Source organism: Rana temporaria, chromosome 4, assembly GCF_905171775.1.
Source record: "Rana temporaria chromosome 4, aRanTem1.1, whole genome shotgun sequence".
Classification (NCBI taxonomy): domain Eukaryota; kingdom Metazoa; phylum Chordata; class Amphibia; order Anura; family Ranidae; genus Rana; species Rana temporaria.
Genome location: NC_053492.1, coordinates 366,312,944 through 366,331,647, shown reverse-complemented (window position 1 = coordinate 366,331,647; position 18,704 = coordinate 366,312,944). Strand labels below are relative to the sequence as shown.

The 18,704-nt window shown below is 40.3% G+C and overlaps 1 protein-coding gene across 1 annotated transcript in view; it reads right to left on the bottom strand.

Moving 5' to 3' along the window:
• Positions 1-1,742: 1,742 nt before the first annotated feature.
• WDR27 (WD repeat domain 27) overlaps positions 1,743-18,704 on the bottom strand; it is a 453,976-nt gene continuing 437,014 nt past the window's right edge. Inside the window, exon 27 of the mRNA XM_040350915.1 lies at positions 1,743-2,632. Within this exon, the coding sequence (XP_040206849.1) occupies positions 2,585-2,632 (48 nt within the window). The 3' untranslated portion in view covers positions 1,743-2,584. The remainder of the gene's footprint in view (positions 2,633-18,704) is intronic.

Below are 18,704 nucleotides of genomic sequence, written 5' to 3'. Positions count from 1 at the left end.
AATTCTGCAACTGAGCAAATTTCAGTGATTTTGAGTTGATTACATTATTGAATCATTTTTATTATAATTATATTATTATTTGTTATAATTATTTATAATTATTTATTATAATATAATTTATAATTTTGCTTTAAAAAAAAACCATACCCGGGATGCCTACAAGACTCTTGCTTGGTCAGATTTAAGTGAGTTATTTCTAAAAAAAATGCAACCTATATAATTTTTTAAACGTCGCCTATTGAGATTTTTATGGGTAAAAGTTTGACGCCATGCCACGAGCGGGTGCAATTTTTAAGCGTGACATGTTGGGTATCATTTTACTCGGCGTAACATTATCTTTCACAATATATAAAAAAATTGGGCCAAATTTATTGTTGTCTTATTTTTTTATTCAAAAAAGTGAATTTTTTCCAAAAAAGTGCCATTGTAAGACCGCTGCGCAAATACGGTGTGACAAAAAGTATTGCAATGACCGCCATTTTATTCTCTAGGGTGTTAGAAAAAAATATATATAATTTTTGGGGTTTTTATGTAATTTTCTAGCAAAAAAAAATGTTTTAGTCTTGTAAACGCCGAATCTGAAAAACACCTTCTGTCCTTAAGTGGTTAATATTGTTTTAACTAATCTTGATTTTAACCATGTGCAACATTTTTTTTAAAGTTGTAAAAAATTCCGGTTATTATATGGTATATTCTTGGCAGGAATTCTTAGTCTCCTTACTTTGGGCAACATCAAACAGTACAACCATTACAATTTGATAAATACTAAGCATTTATAAAGAAAAAAGAAAAGGTACTACAGCGCTACTACTTAAATAAATCACAGGAAAAAAAACACACAACAAAAATACCCAAATGGTAAAGCTGCATACACAGAAGCGGTGTACAAAACCAATAATGAAATTCAGAAATATGAGTGTTGCGCTGATACCAACATTTGTTGCTGTGAATACAATAAGTGCCAATGATACCAAGTACACAAAAATAAAACAATAAGGGGTATCAATTAATAAGTGCAAAATGAAAAAAATGCAGAGTGAGTATCCTTCCTAATATTAAAACCATATATAGGTAATAGTGAAAGGGAAAAAATGTATATAATAGTGTCACATCTAATTCCAGATAGTCCTTTGTTCAGCTACAGTTCAGTGCAATAGGCTTGGATAGGAAAGAAGGAACCAGTCCTTTGCTGTGCTGAGAAAGTTGTCCGTGTTTGTTATGCTGCAAATTGACTCTGTTCATCCAAGGAAACACAGCTCATACAAGGAGAAAAAAAGACAAAATATAGTGCAAAACTGTAGGTACAAGGGGGAATATTGTAAGCAGTGTTTGCAGACTCACTCACAAAACCCCAGATCAAGACCAGCTTCAAAAGACCGCTTTAAAACTGCCGCTCAGTGTTGCGATCTCCTCATTCGGACGGATCTCCGACGATCGTGTCACTAGGCTCCTCCCCCATGCGTTGCGTCACTCTGCACGTTACCCATGACTAAGTCACGTGCCAAGTGATGCAACGCGTGGGGGAGGTGCCTAGTGATGCGATTGTCCTGAACAAAGGACTATCTGGAATTAGATGTGACACTATTATATACATTTTTTCCTTTCACTATTACCTATATATGGTTTTAATATTAGGAAGGCTACTCACTCTGCATTCTTTTCATTTTGCACTTATTGATTGATACCCCTTATTGTTTTATTTTTGTGTACTTGGTATCATTGGCACTTATTGTATTCACAGCAACAAATGTTGGTATCAGCGCAACACTCATATTTATGAATAAGCATTTATAAACATATCTTTATTTTGTAGCTTTTCCAAACTTCAACTCATTTAGCTAAATATGGCAAATTCACAGTTTATTTTTTAGAATTAAAAAATACATATAAATAACAGAACAACAAACATCTTGAAACATTTCTAATTCATTACTATATGGATAGTTAAAAAATCATTCTGCATGTATACTTCCATTTTACTGCTGCTATTATAGATACTTGTATTACTTATTTAATGAACAGTCTTAAAGGTAGTAAGCTGTATGTTTCTGTGCAGTACCGTAGTTACATTACTTGGTTACTGTTACCATAATCCATGCCAATAAGAAGTATTTTCAGTAAAACTTCATTAGTGAACCGTTATAGATCCACAGATGTATAGAAAGTAGTAGGGAAAGGAGAACATGAAGGACAGAAAGAAAATAAAAATGACAAGACGGTAGAGAATAATAAGTGCCCCACAGTAGGAGCTAACCTGCTTTTAGGCAATCCTGGGCAATGTTTGATGAAAGTACTATGGATTCCATTTAGTGTTAAATTTGTCCAGCCCATCATTTATCCTCTTTGTGATCAGTTCCATTTACCTGGCATCTTGTATTCATTTGATACAATTTTGTAGAGGAGGTAATTGAGTTTTGTTCCCATTTTATGGATATAACTCATCTAGTACTTGCTACTTGCTAGGATATGGATCAGAATTAGACAGCTCTTACAATGATTTTGTAATGTTATCTTAGGTAAGCAGTAAGGCAAGTAATCATTCCACTATTCACATATGCTCCATTTCAGTGACTAATATGTCTGTTCAAGGAGAAAAAGTTTGTAGTGTTCCATCCACTGTACATGTGGTTAGCTAAAGAAAAAGAAAACACAAAAAGTGTTAGAATTCTTTGGAACCCACTATCATTAAAATAAGTCATGTTTGCAATTACCAATTCAAAAAGCTTTTAATTTAATCAAAAGTCATTCACAGAAAACAATGCTATAAAACATGTGTTTAACATATGAGATACCAATGGGATACCACATTTAAAAGCATTATTGTAGTTATTTAAACTTCAAACAATATATTTTCATTGAAATACCAATCGGTATCTGCAGTCTCATTGTTCTTTTCTGTGGCATGTTTATTTAATTTATATCTGGTTCATCAAAGTACCTAATTGATGTGATGTTTGGATTTTCATGGATGACGGTGCATTAAAATGGATTGAATAATCTGGTAATGTTTGCTCTAGTGTTCAGGGAAATGCCTATATGACAAGTACTTATTAATACATTTTGTTGGAGTTAGATCACAATCTCCCAAAAGTAGGACCTGAGAAGGCTGGTGGTAAAGCTGAACTGGGCCTGCAAGACTGGATCCAGCCCTTAGCTGTGTATATATATATACGTATTTAACACTTTTCAACACTTTACCTCTATATCTAGATATATCTAACTGGTCAGCATTTGGTTACCCAAGTCTTATGACACCAGGATTGCATCAAGTCATCTGAGTCGAATCAGTAGCTGGTGTTAAAATGTATCTATGGTTAAAAATAAGTGTAGTCCTATTTAAACGGAAAGGAGACAAGCCAACAGGTATGATTAAATTACGTTTAAGGGTATATCCCAGAGAGTGCAGGATATTTGCAACAAACATTGACATCTAATAAATTATGAAATAGTTAGGAAGTTTGTATCCACATGACCAAAATGCATTATTAGAAAGGCACGTGATACATTGACGCATAGCGATTTCCTGTGGGAAAAAATAATACTTTATGTAACAGTGGGAGAAGAAATAGGGGTGTCTACAAATGCAGAAAGTGTGATTACTGCCCCATCATGATCAAGGACTCTACTCTACACCAAAGATGCAGGACTTTATATGGGTTTACTCTAATGCCGATATGCCATTGTGTTAAAGATGTATGACCCCACTGTGGGTTACATGATATTTGTCACAGCTGAATATATTTAACATATGAAAATTTGCTTTATATAATCTCAGGCCTCTATATGCATTATTGACAAGATATAATATGGCAGTATGCTTGTGTTTCGACAACTATGTGGAGATTGTTTTATATCTATATTCCCTTATTGTGTATGTGTATGTCTGAAATATGGGCTTTTCAGCTATACATTGCATTTTTTATACAAATATACATTAAAATAATATATATAAAGATATGGACATTTATGTCCCCAATATTTCAGCAGATGCCTTTTTTGTTAGAGCTGGTAATTACATGCCATTGCTTTTTGGCTAGTAGTCAAACTATGACAATGTGTGCTTGATTTACTAAGACTGGAGAGTACAATATCTGGTGCATTTGTGCATGGTAACCAATGATTCAGTACATTTCCTTTTTTAGGTTTTCATGTGAATTTTAGAACGTAGCCACCTCTGATCCCATGACATTGTGCTTTAATAATATCTTATAATGTAACTCTGAATTTTAATTTACAGGATCATTAAATCATTATAATTGTACATTTATGAAAAAAAACAAGATGGAGAGTATGTCATCACAGAAGAATATGAAGAATTTGAAATAGGCCTGCTGCTTTTTAAAATTCTTAACTTCCTTTATCACAATTAACAATTAAAAGTAAATTATATTAACCGAATCAATTCTGCCCTTGAATTCAAATTCTCCGCTTAACAAAAGAAATGTAGAATATGGTTTCAATATTTTGAAAATAAGCAATGCAAATTATACTATTCTTGGTAATCAGAGCCTATAGTGGGCACTGTATGCAAGTAGTTAAAAAACAAATGTCATCATACAACAGGTATTTAATGTAAAATTCAACCTGGTCATTCTATGCCTTTGAAAGCAACACCAGCCTGTCGAGGACAATGTAATATTCTAGAATGATTCCAATAAGATATGTTAAATTATCCCAAGGTGCTGCCTATATTTTACTTTCCTTGTAATACTGGGTTGTATGTCCTTTATAAACCATATCTAGTAAATGCTTGAGCAACTAAAATGAACAAACTTTTTTTTTTTTCTCTACTTGCTTAGTATCTCCTTTCTGGTGTGTGTGTGTGTGGATGTGAGTGACTCTGGGGTAAATTTACAGATTATAGCAGTAAAAAAAGTAAATTGGAGGTTTGAAGGAGGCTGAGATCAATGGAAGGTACTTTTTGAGTTAACAATGCATAATTGGCTAGATTTTTTATTTTATTTTTTAAAACCAATGTTTAAGGTCCGTTTGGGTAATCCCACAATGTCATCTTCATACTTGATGCTGGTACATAATATCCCAGCCTGGCTTTGCTTCTTGTATGGTTCTGGTCAGCCATGCCCCTGGACAGACCCCCTGCTATGGTGTTAAGGATTTTCTGCTGCCCCAGGGGTCTCTGTATGCACTTCTGTCCTTTTCCCTACTCGGACCTAACCATTATGGAACCGCGCAAACTGGGTTGTTGTTTGTAACCATCTGCTGTAGGCAACTAACTACAAATCTCTCACTGAGTTTTTAGGTTCAACCTACACCCCTGATACATACTACATATTCTACATAGTAGCTTAATCAGTATTGTTGTACCTATGTTATGGAGTGTATGATTATCTTACATATTTGTGATATATACAAGTCTATATACAGGTGCTGTACAGCAGTGGTCATCAACCTTGTCCTGCAGGGCCCACTAACAGGCCAGGTTTGCAAGATAACTGAAATACATCACAGGTGATATCATTTGCTGCTCTAGTGATTGCAGTATTCTAGTCTGCATCTCCCCAAGGTAATACATAAAACCTGGCCTGTTAGTGGGCCCTGCAGGAATGGTTGATGACCACTGCTGTACAGGGTTCCAGAAAAACAAATAGGAACAAAAATAGCTACAATATATATATATATATATATATATATATATATATATATATATATATATATATATATATATATATATATATATATATATATATATACACACACACACACACATATATAGTTATGTGTTATACTTGGTGCCTTGAAAGTCCTACACACCCATGATATCTTTTAGGATGATGCCACTAAGGGTAGCCCCAAATCACACTCATAGTATTTACATATACCAGCCTGACTACTGTACCACTCTTCTATGGTCTACCAAGAAATCAGCACTACATGACTTAGATAATGTAGTTCAAACTTCTAACTAACTTACAAAGTTTTTTTTTTTCATCTAGTTCTTCATACATCAATCTCCAAGTAGCATACAGAGCATAATCTTTGTTTTACTAATGATCTTTACCTAATCTCCACTTTACTACAAGAAATCATCTCTCAGAAAGCTTTGTATTGTGTATTATTTTCTCTACTGGTGACAATAAAAATGGCAAATCTCCCCAGCAGGGTACGAACATAAATAAAAAAGGTACATAAATATTGCTCAAAATTACAGCCTACTGCCAGAAACATCAAAGTATGTGTCTACAAGATGAAAATGATATGTCCATAACCAACTACTACAACTGAAACTTTTATAAAGATAAGAATTTGCAAAAATCCAAATATATCACGTCCTCAATGCTCTGTCTAATTGGGCGACTGAGTGGCAAATGAGGTTTAATGTTGATAAATGTAAAGTTATGCACTTAGGGAATAAGAATATGCATGCATCATACATGCTAGGGGGAGTACAACTGGGGGGATCTGTAGTGGAGAAGGATCTGGGGGTCTTGGTAGATCACAAGCTCAATAATAACATGCAATGCCAAGCTGCGGTTTCCAAAGCGAGCAAAGTCCTTTCTTGTATTAAGAGAGGTATGGACTCCAGAGACAGAGATATAATTTTGCCCCTGTACAAATCATTAGTAAGACCTCATCTGGAATATGCAGTTCAGTTTTGGGCCCCAGTTCTCAAAAAGGATATCGGAGAACTGGAGAAAGTGCAGAGAAGGGTAACCAAACTGATAAGAGGCATGGAGGAGCTCAGCTATGAGGAAAGATTAGAGCAACTGAATTTATTCACTCTTGAGAAGAGGAGAATTAGGGGGGATATGATCAACATGTACAAATATATAAGAGGTCCGTACAGTGGACTTGGTGTCAAGTTATTCACTTTACGGTCAACACTGGGGACAAGGGGGCACTCTTTACGTCTAGAGGAAAAAAAAATTCACCTCCAAATACGGAAAGGTTTTTTCACAGTAAGAGCTGTGAAAATGTGGAACAGACTCCCTCCAGAGGTGGTTCTGGCCAGCTCAGTAGATTGCTTTAAGAAAGGCCTGGATACTTTCCTAAATGTACATAAAATAACTGAGTACTAAGATTTGTAGGTAAAGTTGATCCAGGGTAAATCCGATTGCCTCTTGGGGGATCAGGAAGGAATTTTTTCCCCTGCTGTAGCAAATTGGATCATGCTCTGCTGGGGTTTTTTGCCTTCCTCTGGATCAACTGTGGGTATGAAGTTGGGTGTATGGGATTGTACTGTGTTCTTTATTTTGTTTGTTTATTTTTTGTGGTTTAACTGGATGGACTCTTTTTTCAACCTGACTAACTATGTAACTATGTAACTATGTAATTTCAATCAGGATTTTCGGAGGGAATATGTATTATTTTGCTAAAATTACAAATACTTTATTTGATACAATAATATAAATGCTTAATGCAAAAGGTTACTTTTATCCATTAAAACTATAGTGCAAATAAACTATAGTGTGTGCAGACAGACAAATAATCTCAATGTGTAAGTAGTTATCTGTCGAAAAACATTCTAATGGCCACACTACCTTTTATGCCCCGTACACACGATCGGAATTTCCTATGGAAAAAGTCAGACGGACTTTTTCCATCGGAAATTCCGACCGTGTGTATGCCCCATTGGATTTTTTTTTAAAAAAGGTGTGTGTGTGCGTGTGTTTTTACACACACAGTATATAGTGACACAGTTTATGTTTCATGACAGTTAAATGCTTACCTGCTGGTGTAGCAATTCATGTTTAAATAATTATCCCTGCTCGCAAAAAATAAATGCTGTTTGATACTAATAATCAATAAAGGGAGAATCACACTGGCAGATTGTGTAGGGGAAAAATACATTGGTAAGTTGCCTAGAGAAAAAACATGCTGCCAGGCTGTGTAGGGGAGAATCGTGCTGGCAGGGCTTGTAGGGGAAAATCACACTGGCAAGTCATGTAGGGCAAAATCATGCTGCCAGGCTCTGTAGGGTGAAAAACATGTTGGCCAGTCATATAAGGAAGAAATACGCTCACAGGCTGTGTAGAGAAAAATCATGCTGGCAGGCCCGGACTGGGTCAAAAAATAGTGGTTGGTAACAGGATATTCATCGGGTCGGTCCTCTGCCCTGTAATGTAAAGGCACACTGTGATATAAAGGGGATGAATATAGTGCCCCTTTATAGTGCAGTCCCCTTTATAACACAGTGCCCCTTTACATTACTATGTCCCTAGCAATCACAGCCCCCATCACAGTATCCCTTGCATTTATGCCCCCCGTTTCTCTCTAATCACAATTCCCCCTTTTATTCTCTGCCTCCCCTGCACAGTCCTAGCTTCAGCAGGGCAGAGGTAGGATTCAGCCTGCGTATCCTGTTCAGCGTTTCCTGGGTAATTATCTGCTTGTTAACATGAAAAAGACTCTGGCTCTCAGTGCACATCTCCAGCTCCTTCCACCCTCTGCTCTGCTGACAGGATGACAGGGAGAGCCAGGAGAGGAGACACAGGTGTGGCTCTCATAGTGGGAGGTGAGCGGCAAACGTGGTCTGTGTTAGGCCTGTCCGGACTGTGGTCGCTGCTTACCTCCAGCTGTGTGGCCCAGTCATCAACAGGCCGCAGACCAGTGCCCAGGGGTTGGGGACCCTTGAACTAGCCAGCTCTTATTAGGACATGTGGTCCGACAGCCCCGGCCCACCCAGGTGGGTTAGCAAAGCAAATGAATATTTGCTTTGCTAATACTGAACCGCCTCTCAGCCAATCAGGAGGCACGTAACTAATACCCGCCAATTGATTGGCTGAAGACATAGGCGCCGTGATTGGACGCCTAACGTAACTGAAGAACAGGAGGGCAGAGAGCCATAGAGGACACATGAGCTCACTCCGTCAGTCACCTGCTGCTGCATGTCCCACAGCTCACCGCCATCACCCACCACCAAGATGGGGAAAGTGTGTGCCGGTCAGAAGGCGAACGAGGGGTCAAAGAGGCTACATATGATGGGCACACAGGCTACATATGATGGGCACATAGGCTATATATGATGGGCAAACAGGCTACATATGATGAGCACAGAGGCTACATATAATGGGCGCACAGGCTACATATGATGGACAGACAAGATAAATATGATGGGTACACAGGCTATATATGATGGGCACAGAGGCTATATATGATGGGCACAGAGGATGAATATGATGGGCACAAGCTGCATATGATGAGCAAAGAGGCTGCATATGATAGGCACAGGCTGCATATGATGGGCACAGGCTGCATATGATGGGCACAGGCTACATATGATGGGCACAGACTGCTTATGATGGGCACATAGGCTGCATGTAATGGGAACAGGTGCTGCATATGATGGCACAGTGGCTGCATATGATGGGCACCGACATGGCATATGATGGGCACAGTGGCTGCATTTTATGGGGCACAATGGCTGCATTTGATGGGCACAGTGGTTGCATTTGATGGGCACATTGGCTGCATTTTATAGGGTACAGTGGCTGCATTTTATGGGACACAGTGCCTGCATTTGAATGGCACAGTGGCTACAATTTATGGTGCACAGTGGCTGCATTTGATGGCATAGAGCAGGGATAAACAATTAGCGGACCTCCAGCTGTTGCAAAACTACAAGTCCCATCATGCCTCTGTCTCTGCATGTCATGCTTGTGGCTGTCAGAGTCTCACGGGACTTGAAGTTCTGCAACAGCTGGAGGACCACTAATTGCATATCCCTGGCATAGAGGCTGCATATGATGGGCACAGGCTGCATATGATGGGCACATAGGCTGCATATGATGGGCACAGGCTACATACGATGGGCACAGAGTCTGCATATGAGTGGCACAGGCTGCATATGATGGGCACAAGGCTGCATATGATGGGCACAGGCTGAATATGATGGGCACAGAGGCTGCATATGATGGGCACCGGCTACATATGATGAGCACAGAGGCTGCATATGATGGGCACAGGCTACATATAATGAGCACAGAGGCTGCATATGATGGGCACAGAGGCTGCATATGATGGGCACAGAGGCTGCATATGATGGCACAGTGGCAGCATATGATGGGCGCAGGTGCTGCATATGATGGGCACAGTAGCTGCATTTTATGGGGTACAATGGCTGCATTTGATGGCCACAGTGGCTGAATTTTATGGGGCACAGTGGCTACATTTGATGGGCACAGTGGCTGCATTTAATGGGCACAGTGGTTGAGTTTGATAGCACAGTGAGGCTGCAATCTATGGGGTTTTTTTTCTGAAATTTTCAGTCTTGTTAATGTATTACGCCAAATTCATTAAGCATTTGCAACACTTTTGGTTCGGACAGCGACTAGTGCACCAAATTCAAGTAGTTCTAAAATGCACCACTTTTACATTTGGTGCATTAAATGTGTAATTTTTCCAATTGTATCACATTGAATGCGCCAAACTGTAAGAGTGAACAAACTCTCTTTTGATATACAAAAAATAAAAACGGGCTCAGACAAGATTTTGCATGTCTCTCATGCATTTAAAAAGTGGTGCAGAATGAGAGAAATTCAGGTGCAAGTTCTAGACAGGTAATTGGATTTGGCACATTCCTCACTACTTTTAGTAGTAGTAGACACTTTCGCAATTCTAGAAAATGAAAAGAAAAGAAAAGAAAACTTTTAATAAATCCCTTGGCATCAAGAAAATGTGCGCAAACATTTTATGGCGCGCCATTGCTAATAGTAAACACATCAGATATATCTATATATCTATAGATATATCTATCTATCTATCTATCTATCTATCTATATATATATATATATATATATATATATATATATATATATATACGTATAGATAGATAGATAGATAGATAGATAGATAGATAGATAGATAGATAGATAGATAGATAGATAGATAGATAGATAGATAGATATGTAAAGGATTACCTCTGACAGATTAGTCCTGCTGCATGTGGCAAAAATGCTGATTCTGAGGCAAAGTAAATCTCAGTCCTGTGAGCATAGCGAAGTGCAAACACACTCAGATATATGACCATCTTATCTTCCTCCTTCTTTTAATGGTGGGATTGAATGCCTGATTCTACTGAATCATTTTACATCCAAATATCCTCTTGAAGGTTGGATCTGGACCGTGAATGAGTCCAATCTTTCCGGTAAGCATTTTGGTGTCTTCGGTGGTAGATCTACTATCAAATTATCATCATAATAGATGGTCACAATGGATGGTCACATGAAGTTAATGATTGTCATTGATCACTTTGGACACTGCACTTTACAATTTTCATTAAGGACATTTATGTTTCAACCATATGGGGCAGATCCACAAAGAGAGTACGCCGGCGTATCTAGTGATACGCCGGCGTACTTTCAAATTTCCCGCGTCGTATCTTTGTTTTGAATCCTCAAAACAAGATACAACGGCATCTGGGTTAGATCCAACAGGCGTACGTCTTCGTACGCCTTCGGATCTTAGATGCAATTTTTCGGCGTCCGCTCGGTGGTGTTCCCGTCGTTTTCCGCGCTCAGTATGCAAATTAGCTATTTCCGACGATCCACGAACGTACGAGCGGCCGTCGCATTCTTTTACGTCGTCTCTAGTTGGTGGCGTACGCAATGTTAAGTATGGCCGTCGTTCCCGCGTATAATTAAAAAAAATGTATTTCGTCTGCGTAAGTCATCCGTGAATCGGGCTGGACGTAATTTACGTCCACGTCAAAACAATGACGTCCTTGCGACGTCATTTAGCGCAATGCACGGCAGGAAATTTAGGGGCAGCGCATGCGCAGTTCGTTCGGCGCAGGGACGCGCTTCATTTAAATGAAACACACCCCCTACTCGCCTATTTGAATTACGCGCCGTTACGCCGCGAGAGATACACTACGCCGCCGTAACTTACGGCACAAATTCTTTCTGGATTCGAAGATAAAAAAAGTAAATTACAGCAGCGTAGCGTATCTCACATACGCTGCGCCCATGCAATTCTACGTGGATCTGCCCCTATATTGTTAAATATTTCTTTACTAAGTTTATCACTTCTATTTATTCATATTATTTGGAGTGGTTCATAAATTGGTCACTTGTTAGCGCTGCACTTTTTTACCCATTTGTCACATTTTGCAACTTGATCTATTGTTGTGCTGGCTGCTATAGACACAACCTTTTGGCAGCAAAGTATATATGTATTTATAGTTCACAATGGTATATGCATAATTACATTGGTCCAGGCTCAACCAATATAACTATGTATAAAATATTCATATCTGTAATTCTTCTTTAAATATCTAATTCGTAGATCATTTAGTATTGGTAAATGAGGACATTGACTCATAATAACATTCAGAAGCTTCTACTTGTGAAAACAGTTAAGTCTATAAGCAATGTACAGTTATCGTTTTACAACTGTTTTTCGTTCTTTAGTATCTAGTTTTAGAAAATACACTGACAAAATGCATGTAAAAGCACCGATACAATCAATTCTGTAACACCAAAATCTGTGTGCACTGCCATCATGTGGCAAGACGATATACCACAGGTTCTCATGATTGAATGGTTATACAGTATTTTGTTGAAGATAAAAAGTAACATGCATGAATGTGCAGGAATGGGATCTCAGAAATACAAATAGAAAAGTCACTGACAATTTTCTATAAAAAATAAATAAATGATACACACACACACATCCTATGTGTTTTAGAACTAATACACACAAAGATGAGGAGGCAGGTAATAAATGGAATGTTATAATGATTTAAAATGTATCAAAAGGATAGATGTCAGGTTATTTAGGTTTGGATGTCAGGTTATTATTGCAGTCTGTAGCCTAGTTAATGACATTAATTCTCTCTGGTATTTCAAGAATGTTATTTGGGTTTCATGGAATTCCAACAAAATATATCAGTCATCATGCACATTGCAGGCATACATACAATCTTGTCAAGGAAAACTCACATCTCAACCCAGGGTACAAAAGAGAAATACATTCAATTAATTCTCGCTAGTTATCCTAATCACCAATGTCTCTAGAACAGGAATATTTGGGACATTTCTTAGTGGGGACACATGTTCCCATGACAGTTGTCTAAGATGCTACTTCCCTTACATTGGAAAGATATCCTCTCACTTAATGTTGTCTCTGCAGGACAAGACATGAAGGAAAATCTCCCTAATGAGACCCGGACACATTTTTAACCCTCTCCAAAAAAAGTTTAGTTTTAAAGGGGTTATAAAGGTAAAAAAAAAAAAATCATAAATAGCTTCCTTTACCTTAGTGCAGTCCTCCTTCACTTACCTCATCCTTCCATTTTGCTTTTAAATGTCCTTATTTCTTGAGAAATCCTCACTTCCTGTTCTTCTGTCTGTAACTCCACACAGTAATGCAAGGCTTTCTCCCTGGTGTGGAGTGTCGTGCTCGCCCCGTCCCTTGGACTACAGGAGAGTCAGGATGCTCTCTACATTGCAGATAGAGAAAGGAGCTGTGTGTTAGAGGGCGTCCTGACTCTCCTGTAGTCCAAGGGGGATGGGGCGAGCACGACACTCCACACTTGGGAGAAGGATGAGGTAAGTGAAGGAGGACTGCACTAAGGTAAAGGAAGCTATTTAGAAAAATAAATTGTACCTATATGTTATCATCCTTCTCTCCCAACTCCTGCTAACCCATTCTACTATGCATTTTTTTTTCTTAGTTTGCGAAGCTAAAAATGCTCACCTAGGTCACCCCTCCAAATCTCTCGCTGCTGCCGGTTCTGGGCAGAGGGACTTTTGATCCGGTGTTGGATCCAGAAAGGACTATACTACCGGACATCCAATAGGAATTGGCTTTTAGAGAGGGATTTTTTTTAGCAATCAGAGAGAGGGGGTGGAAAGGAGGGATAGGTCTCAGAGTGGGGTTTTCATGTCCAAGTTGGATAAGTTGGTTATAAAAAAAAAGTTGTCCACTTATAATAATTATTTTTGGTGCATTTTCCTTTTGCAAGTGTGAAGGATATGCTTCAGTGTAATTCTCCCTGCCAGTTTAATGCTGTGTGTGTGTTAGAGGGAAGGTGATTTCAGGTGGGACTCACTCCTCTGCTAACAGGCTGTTGAGATGTTAATGACCCTTCTTCAGCCAGCTCCCTAGTTCAAAGGGTAATTGATCTATTGTGTGTGTGAAGGAGACCTGTGTTTACTGTGATTAGATAAGGGGCTCATGTTAATTATTCTGATTGCTTCATTGTGGTAATTATCTATTCTATATGCGGGGCCAGGCTATCTAGATAATGTATTCTGTTACAACTAGTAATTACCTTCACTGATGTCATTATCTAAAGAAATGTTTTCAGGGTTGACTCCGAAGTGTCTGCCTATCATCTGTATGGGAGCCCCCACTGTGTGAGGGGGCGGAGATTGTCATTGTAACAGTTTTGTAAATTACATATAAGCTGTGTGTTGTACCATTAAAGTCTGTCTTGTTCCAGCATTAAGCTCTGACTCATGTGTGGCTTATTGGGCGATCCCAGGAATATTCCTCCTCGTGGAATATTGGGTGATGTTCTTATGGAAGAAGGGCATATTTGACGGGGATATCATTCTAATACCGTCACAACTGGTTGGCAGCAGCGGGATTTTCCCTTCTACTCTCCTTTACACCCGGATTCCAAGCAGACACTGGAAGAACTACTGGAAGTTCGTGGAAGGATTGCTAGCAACAAAACCAAGCGGGTCATCATAGCAGAATTAATGGAGCTAGGCCAGGAGAACTTGGTTGCAGCAACGCCAGCAGTACAAGAGATGGAGACACCAGTGATTCAGGAGGAGGAATCGCCAGCCAACAAAGTAATGAGAGAGAAGCTAGCATGGTTCGGTCCGAACCCAACGGCGGATGTGGTGCTGAAAGGGATGGACCTGTTAGCGAAGGAGGCTAAACAAATAAGAGACGCAGAACTACAGAAGGATAAACAAATAAGAGACGCAGAACTACAGTTAAAACTGGCAGCAGTCCAACAAGCAGCCGCACATTCTCCAAACAGTGAGTACAGCACAGCAGACGCAAGGAAGATTCCGTTTAGCGCTTTTAAAGCTTTTGATGAAAAGGACTGTGAGATTGATAACTACCTGGTTGATTTTGAGTGACAATGTAACCTGCACCGAATAGCTAGAGGAGAGTGGGTTGCAATATTGTCAGGCAAACTGTCAGGCAAAGCTTCTGATGCTTTCCGGACCGTGCCAGATCAGGATATCCATAGCTACGCCCGGGTTAAAGAAGTGCTCCTGGCTCGTTATGCAGTAACCCCAGAGTCCCACCGACAGAAGTTCAGGGACTCACGCAAAACCACGAAAGACTCTTACGCAGAATGGGCATGCCAGTTATCCCTGTCAGCCTCTAACTGGGTTAACAGCAGCCAGGCCACCACCGCAGAGGACATTTTGCAACTAATGCTCCTGGAGCAATTTTACAATCACATCCAGATGGACGTCAAAGACTGGGTGAGAGATCGCAGGCCCACGACTCTACCAGAGGCCGCTAAGTTGGCGGATGAATATGCGGATACTCGCAAGACGAACCAGGTCACACCACAGGTACAACCTCCACGACCAACGGTGCCCTCACACCCACCAGCCGCTAGATACCAACCTCCTAACAGACCGATGACATCTAGCCCTCGCTATCCAGGCCAGGAGGACAACGAACAACGCTGCTTCCGGTGCAAACAGCTGGGTCACTTCAAGCAGAATTGCCCCCTGAATGACAACACCAGGTCAAATTGGTCTCAACCTGGGTACCACCCACCAGCAGCAGCCCATTGTGTAGACTCGGCTTGGGATCCCCAGGAGCTGGGTCAAGAAGAACCATTGGGCACCCCTTACGAAGCCCTCATGGTACAATCTGTTATTACAGACAACAGGGAACACCATTGTCAGCTGGTCATGGGCGACAGCCATGAGCCGGAGGGGCCCTGGAGGGAGCTGGGCAGAAAGAGGCACCGCCGGCTACCCTCCAAAAAGAAGAGGTCCTGGAAGCCGTATAACAAGCTGACCTGGGAGGAGAAGAAGCGACTGGAGGAGAGGGAGTCGCAGCGGGTGTCCCAGATGCGGGCCGAGATGTTCGCCAAGGGCCCACCGGTGGCCCCTTACACCACCACCCAGTTCCTGATGATGAAGGACCACGTGGAAAGCCTGCAGGACATGAGCAAGCAGGAGCTGATCCGTGAGTACATGGAGCTGGAGGAGTGCATAAGCCGCATGGAGGAGGAGAACAACCGCCTGAGGTCACAGCAGGCCGACCCCCCCAAGCTCCATGAACTAGAGATGGAGCTGGAGAAGCTCAAAGAGGAGAAAAAGTGGCTGCGGAGGGAGCAGGGGGTGGCTGACCCTATGGGGCACTGATTCCCCCCCCCCCGGACTCTGAGCACCAGTGCTACAGCATTTCAACAAATATAACTTTTTCTTTTTATGAATCTCCTGTGATTGTCACTTCAGAGCCATAACCTGCCCCCTCCCATAGCGGGACACCTAGACTGCGGCGCACAGACCCATTCGCCGTCTTCACACTGACTTCTGGTGACTCTGCAGATCGCACAAAGACTTGGGGACTGACCGGCGTGTGATCTGATGACCCGGTGGCATACCTGAGTCGGAAGCAGTTGCCAAGGGAGGTCAGTCACGCCAAACTGAGTTAACCTCGGACTAAAAGCTCTGAACCCGTCAACCCTACTGGACCAGGGAAGGTCCAACCGGGTTGCCGGAGCAGGGAGAAAAAGGGGGGCCATTGTGAAGGATATGCTTCAGTGTAATTCTCCCTGCCAGTTTAATGCTGTGTGTGTGTTAGAGGGAAGGTGATTTCAGGTGGGACTCACTCCTCTGCTAACAGGCTGTTGAGATGTTAATGACCCTTCTTCAGCCAGTTCCCTAGTTCAAAGGGTAATTGATCTATTGTGTGTGTGAAGGAGACCTGCGTTTACTGTTTACTGGGATTAGATAAGGGGCTCATGTTAATTATTCTGATTGCTTCATTGTGGTAATTATCTCTTCTATATGCGGGGCCAGGCTGTCTAGATAATGTATTCTGTTACAACTAGTAATTACCTTCACTGATGTCATTATCTAAAGAAATGTTTTCAGGGTCGACTCCGAAGTGTCTGCCTATCATCTGTATGGGAGCCCCCACTGTGTGAGGGGGCGGAGATTGTCATTGTAACAGTTTTGTAAATTACATATAAGCTGTGTGATGTACCATTAAAGTCTGTCTTGTTCCAGCATTAAGCTCTGACTCATGTGTGGCTTATTGGGCGATCCCAGGAATATTCCTCCTCGTGGAATATTGGGTGATGTTCTTATGGAAGAAGGGAATATTTGACGGGGATATCATTCTAATACCGTCACAGCAAGTAACCTAGTTTCTGTGACACTGCAAGTCAAAGGCAGGAGAGATATTCAGCGATAATTCAAGCTGGGTGAATGGAAGGATTCCGTTTGCTACTTGAACTGTGCAATTCCTGTTTTTACATATAATTTATATATATATATATATATATATATATATATATATATATATATATATACACACATACACAGACCTAAGCCCTATTGAGCATCTGTTGGGCATCCTCAAATTGAAGGTGTAGGAGCACATGGTCGCTAACATCCACCATCTCCGTGATGTCGTCATGGAGGAGTGGAAGAGGACTCCAGTGGCAACCTGTGAATCTCTGGTGAACTCTATGCCCAAGAGGGTTAAGGCAGTGCTGGAAAATGTAGGTGGCCACACAAAATATTCACACTTTGTGCCAATTTTACTCACTTTAGTTGCCAGCGGTTTAGACATTAATGGCTGTGTGTTGAGTTATTTTGAGGGGACAGCAAATTTACACTGTTATACAAGCTGTACACTCACTACTTTACTTTGTAGCAAAGTGTCATTTCTTCAGTGTTGTCACATGAAAAGATAAAATATTTACAAAAATGTGAGGGGTGTACTCACTTTTGAGATACTAAATATATATATATATATATATATATATTTAGTATCTCAAAAGTATATATATATAATTCTAGCTGGGCAAATTGAAGGATTCCCTTTACTACTTGGACTGTGTAATTTCTGTTTTTCCATATATTTACACAGATGATGACTGCACTGTATTATTGGGTGGCCACATTTGTAATGTATGCTACTTCAAAACCACAAAACCCATTGGACAGTGAGCCTTTGTTGAGCTACTGGAAAGGTGCCAAAGTATTCAGCTAATGTGAACAAGGAACATTTTCACTTGTACTGATGTAATACTGCTGTTAGGACATTACATCAGCATTTTGGTGTCCTGACTGAATAGCATATAGAAAAAAATGGAGATATGTTCCTCAGATTTTTTTTAGATCTTATGTTTAAATACAGGGATATGGCAGCATATATCAACATATGACGTTTGCCATTCTTTGCAAGGAGACTTACCTCTATCAACATAAGAGATAAATTAAAGGACATTTAGCATGGTGAATGGTCAATCTGTGCAGTAATATACATAGACCATGTTTGGGACAAACGTTACACTCTTTCATTCTGTCAGCTGCCTTCCCTGAATGTCTGTGTTATCAAAGCCATATGCTTTCAATATTTTCATTTAGCTACTGGAACAGATATGTACAGATATGTACCCTTCCTCAAGAGACAAGAATGAGGTATGAGGTTTCCATTCATAGAACATCTTGTTTAAGTTTCATCTGTGCTTATCAAATAACAAAGTGCTGAAACAGATTCTGTTTAAAGAATTTAGGGAG